The 11,968-nt window shown below is 39.6% G+C and overlaps 1 protein-coding gene across 1 annotated transcript; it reads left to right on the top strand.

The window, feature by feature from the left end:
* Positions 1–2,050, top strand: Fam237b (family with sequence similarity 237 member B). Its single transcript, XM_055612967.1, has 2 exons — positions 1–157; positions 1,295–2,050. The coding sequence occupies exon 2, from the start codon at positions 1,296–1,298 to the stop codon at positions 1,716–1,718; it is 423 nt and encodes a 140-aa protein (XP_055468942.1). The 5' UTR covers positions 1–157; position 1,295; the 3' UTR covers positions 1,719–2,050.
* The last annotated feature ends 9,918 nt before the right edge of the window (positions 2,051–11,968 follow it).

The raw sequence follows: 11,968 nt of genomic DNA, 5'->3' as shown, positions 1-11,968 counted from the left end.
AGAGCCGCCAGCACAGCGCAGACGGTCCCGCTCCCAACCCCTGCTACCTCCTTCCTACTTCCAGGGCTGGGACGTCCTGAGCCTGCAGGGACACCTCCCGGCCCCCAGCGAGGAGGCTGCACGGATACCTCGGTCTCCCAGTCGGGGGCGCATTCAGGTACCGTACCAGGACGCGCGCGTGCCTTGGACATCCACCGAAGGTACTCGGTTCCCCGGTTCCCGGGAAGGATTCCTCCTTATGCGTCCCAGCCATGCAGCTGAGGATGGAAAGGGCGTTGGTCCAGAAGCTAACCAACCGAGGGGGAAGAAAGTCTTGGAGCGACCCCCACACACACGCCCCTCACCCTTTTAGAAGACCTCCCCCTGCCGGCCGCTGTCAGCGCACTCTGCACAATTCCCGACCGCGTGAAACGACGTGAATACTCTATTTCTTTCTTCCTTAAGAAGAACTTAGCTTCTTTTAATGAGAGGAGGAGAAAGGCAGTGTACAGAAAGGAGATGAGAGAGTCTTGGGTTCTGGGTTCCAAATTCTTCACCCCGTCTCTCTGAGCTGGCTGCAGTGGTGTGTATAGGAGCACTTAGAGTGCCAGTCTAGATGAACAGCTATGTGGCAACCTATTGGCAATTTAGTCCTTGATCTTTAGCCGGTGTGTTAGGTCGATTTGCTGAGGAGTTCACTGTCAGGGAAACTTTGCAGAGAAGCCACTAGAACATGACGGTCTGTGCTGACCGGAACTGACTCTGCACCATCTCAGACTAGCTTGTACCCACCTTGTTTTCCCGCTCTTTTATGGACATATCTTCATTGCTAAACTGATCCCAAACAACCCAAGAAAATCCAGGATCCACCAGACGTGAGTGCTTAACAGCAATAACAACAATATATATATATATATATATATATATATATATATATATATATATATATATATCTGAAAAAAATTGATAGTTGAGATAGCAGGTGCCATTAGGCAAACAGATTTTTAATAATCAGTTAAAAACTGACAAACCCTATTGTAGCGACATGTAGAATGACATGTAGAACGAAATGAATATCACATCTTCACACACATACACTAGATTTCAGTGGCTCCCAAAGACAGTTGGTTGACAAGCCAGAAACATAACGTCCCTTTCAAGGGTCGGTCTGAGAGTCGGCAGCTCAGAGGAACAGCAACAAATACATACTCAACTATACCATAAACCAATTTTCTAAGTTTAAATGGATCACTAACTTTTGAATAATTTCTTTGTTAAAAAAAACTACCTCTCTCTCTCTTTTGCCTATATATAGGATGGATTCTGCTGCAAGAAGATGGTTCTATCTTTTCTTGGGCGGCATCATGATGTTCAATCTCACCAACGCTGACTTCGAATTTCAAAAGGGAGTGCTTGGCAGCGTCAGCCCCAGCATCACGGAAGACATAGATCTCCAGTGCTGGGACACCTGCTCTCTGGCACTGATAGACCTGAAGGAACTCAAGATAGAGCACAGCGCGGATGCTTTCTGGAATTTCATGCTCTTCTTGCAAAAATCTCAGCGCCCTGGCCATTACAACGTCTTCTTAAACATAGCCCAAGACTTCTGGGACATGTACATAGACTGCTTGCTGTCAAGGTCTCATGGGATGGGCAGAAGACAGGTGCTCTCTTCCAAGTATCATTTCCCACGGAAAATGGCGGGAGGTGGTGATCTGAAGGTATACCTACGCAAGTAACAAGGTGGTTTTGATTTTAAAATTCGCTCTTTAGTCCTATTATTTCAGGTTTATCAAATAACCTAGCAAGTTTTCTATGTTTAGTTTTTTTTTTTATAACACACACATCTATATTATTTTTACATTACTTAGGAATCATGAGAGTGCTTGATTATAGGTGACCTTGGAATATGCATGTCTAGGTCATTAACATCATCTTATTGTTACCCCATGAGTAATTTCATAAGAAAGCCAGATAGCTCTGTATATATTCATATTGTAAGACTTCACGTCAGGCGTGTGGTAGCCTTTTTAACAACACATTTTCAACTGGGAAAGAATGGAATCTTATATTAATAAATATTAATATCTTCCAACACTACAGAAATAGATTATAAAATATGAGTTTTACATTTAAGAAGAAAGCCACAAAAAAAAAAATACCTCAAGCAAGATGCCAGCTGAGCACATACCCCTGTCAGTATTTGTCAAGTCAAATGTTTCCTGCTGTACTTAAAATTATGATTTCCAGTTTTTTAATCTCGTGGTTTTCTTTCTTAGATAAAATATTTACCTTACTGATAGTGATTGGATTATTTGCAAATATTTAGGTAATTTGTTATTGTTATTTAGAAAGCATTATGTCAGGTTATCTTTGTTTTAAAATACTACTTAAAGTATGTTTTTTTTTCTTTTTTACTAGTCAGTGTAGTGAAGTTGTTATTAATTTTATAAAGTATCTGGTACACTAATTTGACTTTAAAACTGTGCCCCAACTAATGTCAGCATCTAAAAATGATATTTAATCTTGATGTAATGTTCTGTTCGCCTTCCGAAATGTACATTTCAACACTAATCCATCTTATATATTAAATATTTTTCTATGTATTAAGGACTAAAAACTTAACTTTTCTTGTGTATGGATGTGTGTGTGTGTGTGTGTGTGTGTGTGTGTGTGTGTTTGTGTACACTGTGGGAATGCAGTGCCTGCAGAGGCTAGAAAAGCATGTTAGATCCTATGGCACAGGGGTTACAGATGGTTGTGAGTCATGATGTGGGTGCCAAGAATTGAACTCAAGTCCTCTATGAGAGCAGCCAGTGCTCTTAACCTCTGACCCATTTCTCCAACCCCTATGTTCCAATTCTTATTGTCTCAACATTAAAGGATCAACAAACAGAAATGAAAAATGTACAATTTACTAAAACGTAGCACAATAGAATTTTCATGTAGGTATTAAGTCAGTCACATTTTATACTTTATACACATTTTATATTATTTACAAGTCACACCATATTCCACAAATGGTATGAAGCTTTAAAGAACAAAAGAATGACAAACCAAACCAACCAACCAACCAAACAAACAAAAAAACCAAACCAAACAAAAATCAAAAACCCCCCAAAAATGACACACAGCCTAAGATGAATTGGAATGGTGGGAAATGATTACAAGAAACTACTAATACATGATTATGGTTTATATTAATGAGTTGATTGTATGCCATCGGGCAGCACTTTGGGGACTTGGGGGAAGCTCGAGTTGGTAAAGTGTTTGTGGCACAAACATGAGGGTCTAAGACCAGATACTCAGGCAGAGGAGCATATGTCTGCAAGACCAGACCTGGGAAAGGGGAGACAGGAGGCTCCCTGGGACTTCCTGGACAGCCAGGCTAATAGAGTTGGTAAGTAAGAAACCTGTCTCACAAAATAAAATTTGAGTGGTAGAGGAAGGTACCCACCATTGGCCTCTGCCTATCCCCAGCCTATACCCTTGATAGAGACCTGAAAATTAGTGAGATATCTAATATCCAAAGTGAAAAGGGACTCAAAGCAGTGTGAAGATACTTGTTTTTACAAGAAAAACCAAACCAAATGTTAAGGAAATTCCTCCACTTTGCCAGGACAAAGAACCAGCAGAAATCTGCCTTGTATTTCCCTAATGGCTATTGTGCTATAAGTAACGTTTTCAAGTGTTTTGATAATGATGACACATTCTTCTCTGTACAAAATTAAATCTAAGCAAAGTTAAAAGCAGCAAAAATAGCTAGGTAGTGGTAGCACATGTCTTTCATTCCAGCACTCAAGAGGTAGAGACAAGCAGATCTCTGTGAGTTTGAGGCCAGCCCAGTCTACAAAAATAGTTGCAGGACAGCCAGGACTACACAAAGAAATCCTGTCTCAGCTGCCCCCCCAAACAGAATAAAATAATACTGAATAAATATACAACTGTCTGATGTTATTGTTTTATTTTTCATTTTTATTTATTTTTTTATTAATTACAATTTATTTACTTTGTATCCCAGCAGTAGCTGCCTCCCTCCTCCCCTCCCAATACCCACCCTACCTCCCTTTTCTCTTTCCATGCCCCTCCCATAGTCCACTGATAGGGACGAAGGACCTCCTCCCCTTCCATCTGACCCTAGCCTATCAGGTCTCATCAGGACTGGCTGCATTGTCTTCCTCTAGGGCCTGGTAATGCTGTCCTCCCCCATCAGGAGGAGGTGATTAAAGAGCCTGCCACTGAGCTCATGTCTGAGACAGCTCCTGTTCCCCTTACTAGGGTACCCACTTGGAGACTGAGCTGCCGTGGGCTACATCTCTGCAGGGGTTCTAGGTTATCTCCATGCATGATCCTTGCTTGGAGTATCAGTCTCAGAAAAGACCCCTAGGTCCAGAATTTTTGGTTCTGTTACTCTCCTTGTGAGGCTCCTGTCCCCTCCAGGTCTTTCTATCTCCCCCTTCTTTCATAAGATTCCCTGCACTCTGCCCAAAGTTTGGCTATGAGTCTCAGCATCTGATTTGATACCCTGCTGGATAAAGTCTTTCAGAGGCCCCTTGTGGTAGACTCCTGTCCTGTTTCCTGTTTTCTCCCTCTTCTGATGTCATCCCATTTGCCTTTCTGAATGAGGATTGATCATGTTACCCAGGGTCCTCCTTCTTGCTTAGCTTCTTTAGGTGTACAGATTTTAGTATGTTTATCCTATATTATATGTCCAATATCCACTTATAAGTGAGAATTTACCATGTGTGTCTTTCTGTTTCTAGGATATCTCTCTCAGGATGATCTTTTCTAATTCCTAACATTTGCCTGCAAATTTCATGATTTCCTTGTTTTTAATTGCTTAGTAGTATTCCATTGTGTAAATGTATCACAATTTCTGTATCCATTCCTCAGTTTAAGGACAGCCAGGTTCTGGCTATTAAAATAAAGCTGCTACAAACATGGTAGAGCAAATGTCCTTGTTGTATTATACTTGAGCATCTTTTGGATATATGCCTAGGAGCGGTATAGCTGGATCTTGAGATAGCACTATTTTTAAATGTATGAGAAAGCACCAGATTGATTTCCGGAGTGGTTGTACAAGTTTACATTCCCACCAGCAGTGGAGGAGGGTTCCCCTTTCTCCACAACTCCTCCAGCATGTGTTGTCCCTTGAGTTTTTCATCTTGGCCATTCTGATGGGTGTAAGGTGAAATCTCAGGGTCGTTTTGATTTGCATTTCCCTGATGACTAAGGATGTTGAGCATTTCTTTAAGTGTTTCTCTACCATTTGGTATTCCTCTATTGAGAATTCTCTGTTTAGCTCTGTAACCCATTTTTTAATTGGTTAATTGATTTGTTGCTGTTTAACTTCTTGAGTTCTTTATATATTCTGGATATTAGCCCCTCTGTCAGACATACAGTTGGTGAAGATCCTTTCCCAGTATGTAGGCTGTCATTTTGGGCTGCTGACAGTGTCCTTTGCTTTACAGAAGCTTTTAGTTTCATGAGGTCCCATTTTTTTGATTGTTGATCTTACAGCCTGTGCTGTTGGTGTTCTGTTCAGGAAGTTGTCTCCTGTACCAATGAGTTCTAGGGTATTCCCCATTTTTTCTTCTAACCGATTTAGTGTGTCTGGTTTTATGTTGAGGTCTTTGATCCACTTGGACTTTAGTTTTATGCAGAGTGATAAGTATGAATCTATTTGCATTTTTCTACATGTAGACATCCAGTTTTAGACCAGCACCATTTGTTGAAGATGCTGTCTTTTTCCATTGCATGGTTTTTGCTTCTCTGTCAAAAATCAAGTATCCGTAGGTGTGTGGGTTTATTTCTCGGTCTTCTATTCAATTCCTTTGATCCATCATTCTGTTTCTATGCCAGTACCATGCAGTTTTTATTACTGTTGCTCGGTAGTACAGCTTGAGATCAGGGATAGAGATACCTCCAGACAATGTTATTGTGCAGGATTGTTTTTAGCAATTCTGGGTTTTTTGTTTTTCTATATGAAGTTAAGAATTGTTCTTTCAAGTTTTGTAAAGAATTGTGTTGGTATTTTGATGGGAATTGCATTGAATCTGTAGATTGCTTTTGGCAGGATGGCCATTTTCACTGTTAATCCTACCGATCCATGAGCACGGGAGATCTCTCCATCTTCTGATATCTTCTTCAATTTCTTTCTTCAGAGACAAACAGGTCTTTCACTTGTTTGGTTAGAGTCACACCAAGGTACTTTATGTTATTAGTGGCTATTGTGAAGGGTGTTGTTTCCCTAATTTCTTTCTTGGCCCTTTGTCTTTGGTATATAGGAGGGCTACTGATTTTTTTGAGTTGATTTTGTATCCTGCCACTTTGCTGAAGGTGTTTATCAGCTGGAGGAGTTCTCAGGTTGAAATTTTGGGGTCATTCATGTATACTATATCATCTGCAAATAGTGATACTTTAACTTCTTCCTTTCTGATTTGTATCCCCTTGATCTCCTTTAGTTGTCTTATTGCTCTAGCAAGGACTTCAAGAACAATGTTGAAGAGATACGGAGAGAGTGGGCAGCCTTTCCTTGTCCCTGATTTTCAGTGGGATTGACTTAAGTTTCTCTCCATTGAGTTTGATGTTGGCTAAAGGCTTGCTGTTTACTGTCTTTATTATATTTATGTATATGCCCTATATCCCTGATCTCTCTAAGACTTTAAACCTGAGTGGGTGTTGGAGTTTGTCAAATGCTTTTTCAGCATTTAAGATGATGATCATGTGTATTTTTTCTCCTTCAGTTTATTTATATAGTGAATTACATTGATAGATTTCAATATATTGAACCACTCTGCATGCCTGGAATGAAGCCTGCTTGGTCATAGTGGATGATATCTTTGATGTGTTCTTGGATTCGGCTTGCTAGTATTTTATTGAGTATTTTTGCATCAATGTTCATAGGAGAGATAGGCCTGAAGTTCTCTTTGTTGGGTTTTTGTGCAGTTTAGGTATCAAGGTGACTGTGGCCTCCCAGAATGAGTTTGGTAATGTTCCTTCTGTTTCTATTTTGTAGAATAGTTTAAAGCTCTTTGAAGGTTTGGGAGAATTCTGTGTGGAAACCATTTGACCCTGGGCTTTTTTTTTTTTTTTTTTTTTGGAAAGGAGAATTTTGATGAGTGCTTCTATTTCCTTGGGGGATATAGGACTATTTAATCTATTTACCTGATCTTGATTTACTGTTAGTAAATGGAATCTATCAAGAAAATTGTCCATTTTATTTAGATTTTCAAATTTTGTGGTATATCGGCTTTTGAAGTAAGACCTAATGATCATTTGGATTTCCTCAGTTTCTGTCATTATGTCTCCCTTTTCATTTCTGATTTTGCTTACTTGAATAGTTTCTCTTTGTCTTTTAGTTAGTTTGATTTTGTTGATTTTCTCAAAGAACCAGCTCTTGGTTTCATTGATTCTTTGCATAGTTTTCTTTGTTTCTAATTTATTCATTTCAGCTCTGAGCTTGATTATTTCCAGCCGTCTACTACTCTTGGGTGTGTCTGCTTATTTTTTTTTTTCTCCCTAGGGCTTTTAGGTGTGCCATTAAGTTGCTTGTGTGAGATGTCTAAAACGTCTTTCTGAAGTAATTTAGTGCTATTAACTTTTCTCTTAGCACTGCTTTCATTGTGTCCCGTAAGTTTGGGTAAGTTGTGCCTTCATTTTCATTGAATTTTAGGAAGTATCTAATTTCTCTTTTTATTTCTTATCCAGCTGTTACTGAGTAGAAAGTTGTTTAGTTTCCATGTTTATGTAGGCTTTTTTTTTTTGTCATTTCTGTTGTTGCTGAGGTCTAGTTTTAGGCCATGGTGATCTGATAGGACACAAGAGATTATTTTGATCTTATTTTATCTGTTGAGGCTTGCTTTGTGCCTGACTATGTGGTCAATTTTGAGGAAGGTTCCATGAGGTGCTGAGAAGAAGGTATACTCTTTTGAGTTTGGGTGAAAAGTTCTATAGACATCTAAGGTCTATTTGATTTAGAACATCTGTATGTGTCATTATTTCCCTATTTAATTTCAGTCTAGAAGATCTTTTGGTGAGAGTGGAATGTTGAAGTATCCCACTATAAAGGTATTGGGATCTATGTGTGATTTAAGCTTTAATAATGTTTCATTTACAAATGTAGGTGCTTCTGTATTTGGGGCAAAAATATTCAGGATTGTGATGTCCTCCTGGTGGATTTTTCCTTCGATGATAATGATGTGCCCTTCATCTTTTTTTTGATAAATTTTTGTTGAAAGTCTATTTTATTAGATAGTAGGATGGCTACTCTAATTTGTTTTCTGGGTCTGTTTGCTTTGAAGGGTCTTTTCCAGCCTTTTACTCTGAGGCAGTGTTTATCTTTGTTGCAGAGGTATGTTTCTTGGATCAGAATGTTGGATCCTGTTTCCACAACCATTCTGTTAGTCTGTGTCTTTTTATTGGAGACTTGAGTCCATCGATGTTTGATAGATAATAGTGACCAATGAATGTTAGTTCCTTTTATTGTGGAATTGGTGGTGATACTGTGATTATTTGCTTGTTTTCTTTTAATTTTTTTTGTTGTGAAGTTTTCTATATCCTGTGTTTTCTTGGGTGTAGTTGATTTTGTTAGATTGGAGTTTTCTAATATCTTTTCTAGGGTGGGTTGCTGAAGCAGTCTTGGTTGGCATCTGTGGTCTCTTACAGTCTGCATGACATTTGTCCAGGCCCTTCTGGCTTTCATAGTTTCTGAGGAGAAGTCTGGTGTGATTCTGGTAGGTCTAACTTTATATGTTACTTGGCCTTTTTCCCTTGCTGCTTTTAATATTTTTTCTTTGTTCTGTAGAGTTAGTGTTTTGACTATACTTTCATTTGCCCCTGTAGGCCCAAATCTAAGAGTATAGAACAGGATTTGGGGGGGGGGATCACCTGTGCTTTCCTATTAGGCCTGCGAGTGAGACAGTGTGCCTTTGAGTGTGTGTGTGTGCAGAGCCCCAGATCTAGTGTTCCTGTATGCTAGTAACCAGACATCAGATCCCTCCCATCCACACTCCCACTGTGGGCAACATAGCAATCCCTGGGACAGTGTTCTCAACATTGAAGCCCTTGTTCTGTGGGTCTCCCAGTGGAGTCCAGGAAAACAATTCCTGGAGCCAAGAAGGTGCAACCCAGACAGATCTGAAAGCCTAGAGAACAGTACAACAGGCCTGTGGGCCACTGAAGCATTTAGGGTACCTGCACATGTGCACTGTGCCTGTGAACCTTGCCAGCATCCCCACCTGCACTTAAGCTCCACCCTTCCAGGCATCTATATGCTCTAGCACCGGGTCTTTCGTGGCACACTTCCACGCACACTCCCATGCTTTTGTACATGTGCCTGCAACCTTCCTGCAACTGAAACACCAATATCCACTCTCAAAATGGTGGACCTCTCTCATCTTCCTGAAGAATCCTCCCAGTCTGTAGTACAGGATCCAGGATGAAACAGCGAAGGTTACAGATAAGCAGATGGCTAGAGGCCAGAGTAAGAATACATCTAACAAAAATCAGGACATCATGGCTTCACCAGCAACCCCCAAAACCAATATATATTGTAATTCATTAGAAACACAAGAAAATGATCTCCAATCTATGCTTATCCAGTAATTAGAGGTATATAAAGAGGAAAGGAACAAAGCTCTCAAAGAAATACAGGCAGATACAGTCAAACAAATAGAGGCATATGTAGAGGCACATATAGAGAGGAAATAAACAAAAAAATAGAGGCCATGATGGACAGACAGGAATCCAAATACAAACAGATGAAGGAAATGGTGCAAGACATGAAAACAGAATTAGAATCAAAGAAAACACGTAGAGAGAAACTGCTGGCGATGGATAACCTAGAAAAGAGATCAGAAACTACAGAGGTAAGCATCACCAACAGAATTCAAGATATGGAGAAGAGACTCTCAGGTTCTAAAGACACAATTGAAGAAATCAATATCTCTCTCAATAAAGACAAAATCAGAAAATGTCCTGACATAAAACATCCAAGAAATCAAAGACATCATGAAAAGACACAACCTAAGAATAATAGGAGTAGACAAAAAAGAAGATTCCAGGCTCCAAGGTCCAGAAAATATTTTCAAGAAAATCATAGAAAAAAAATTACCCCAACTTAAAGAGATGTTTGTAAACATTCAAGAGGCCTACAGAACACCAAATTGACTAGACCAGACTTCTCTCTGTTCGGCCGCCAGGCAGGGAGGCCCATACCACCACCTTGCTTGAGGCAAGGGAAAGCGTAGGAGGTCAAATGTTCAGCACTCTCAGACCCTGGAGACATCCACAGGCGACCTGGGTCCAAACTGTCTTAGTTCACAGTTTGTCCCCTCTCACCCAGGAAGCCTCAGTGTTGATGTTCTGGCTTCAGCCGCCCCTCCACTCACCAGTTCCAAGTTTTGGATCCTCTGTCCCTCAGCTCCAGTGTGTGCTGGTTGCCACCATCTTGGAACCCCCTCCTGTCTGATGTCTTAACTTGATGTAAGAATAAACCGTGAATTAAAAGGAGTGTGTTCTCTAAGTCTGGACTACTCTGAAATTCTCCTGAAGTAATCTAGGGCTTTCTAAGGGTTTTACATACATATACAAATTTAAGGAGGGTACAGGAACGGCAGTTTAAGAACCTTCAGTGTAAAATGAACAAACATCTTAGTTTTTCAAATATTACTTGACAAGTATTAGTTCGTGTAAGCAAATGTTGCCTGATAAGATATTAGCTTGGTGGCAAACAGAATGAGACTGTAGGTCCAATATGTATTTAGGTTGAAAATGTTTTGCTTATTAATGGAGGAGTTGTAAGCCCTGGAAATCAGGTAGCACTGATGATATGACTAACGTCCCTTTTCTGTATAGGCTCAAGAGGTGTCCTAGTTTTCCTTAGGAAACAGTTTAATGATTTTCATCATCTGTGTACAAATGATTACAGTTAAATAGTCAGTGCCCTAAAGCAAGACTGTACCAGTTTGGCCTAAAATTTGTTTGAACAGTTGTTCATCATCCATACTAACTATAAAAAAATGTATCTCATCAGTGATAACCATTTCAGCTTTAATTAATAAAATTAGGGTCTAGCCTTCTATCCTAAACTGATTACAAATGGTCGGTTCATTCTCCTAAATTATATTCTGCTACACTGTAAGAACATTTGGGCTGGAGAGTTAATTCAGTGCGTAAAAGTTCTTAACACCAGGTCCTCGCAGAAGGACCCTCATGGTGGAAGGAGAGACTCTTACAAATTGTCCTCTTGCCCTCATTTGCATCTGAAGCACACATAAACACATACACTATACATTAAAAATAAATTCAAAAATAATTTTTTAATGGGTTTGGATTTATGCTGAGTTCATTTAATTTAACACAGAACTGGTAAATTTCCCTGAACCTTAAGGATATGGAGTCACAAAACAGCTAATTCTGATTCCAAAATACATGTTTTATTTGATTAGTATATATTTTTTGAAAGCTTGAAATTTGTCTCAGCTGACTCATGGAAGAAAACAGACTGTCCATCTCTCAGAAAGGGCAGCCTAGACAGCATATCCACTAGGACTCAAGAGTAGCATGTACAGGATATGAAAAGCGAACGAAAAGCAGAGAAGTTTGTGCTGCTATGAGAGAGGTGACCTCACATCTACACTTTTCCATTGGATAAATGCAAGGTAGTCTTGTTGCAAGGAGATTCCTACTAACTCAGCTTCAGCCCTTCGACCCAACAGTGCCCACAGTCTAAATTACTCAGGATGGGAGATACAAAGGCCATGAACATAACACTTAGGGTAGACTATTTGGAGTAACTGATGGACAGCCAAAAGTTCTAACTGATAAACTTTACAACTTCAGGTAGGGGACCAATAGTCTTTCCAAAGATAGTGGTGATAGCTTTTCTGATACATATGTCAGTGTTTTCAACAAAAATAAACTATCTTATCCTGACTTTACTTTTTTATAATATTTTACTAAAATATTTATTCTAAACTTTGCCTTA

The sequence above is a fragment of the Psammomys obesus genome, unplaced genomic scaffold, assembly GCF_907164565.1.
Source record: "Psammomys obesus unplaced genomic scaffold, mPsaObe1.curated_primary_1811, whole genome shotgun sequence".
Taxonomy (NCBI): Eukaryota; Metazoa; Chordata; class Mammalia; order Rodentia; family Muridae; genus Psammomys; species Psammomys obesus.
The sequence above is the reverse complement of the archived record's forward strand: the minus strand, read 5'-3'. Positions and strand labels throughout refer to the sequence as shown.

Bases quoted from the DNA above. Each gene is read 5' to 3' on its own strand.
- Fam237b (XM_055612967.1), top strand. From the start codon at position 1,296: ATGGATTCTGCTGCAAGAAGATGGTTCTATCTTTTCTTGGGCGGCATC.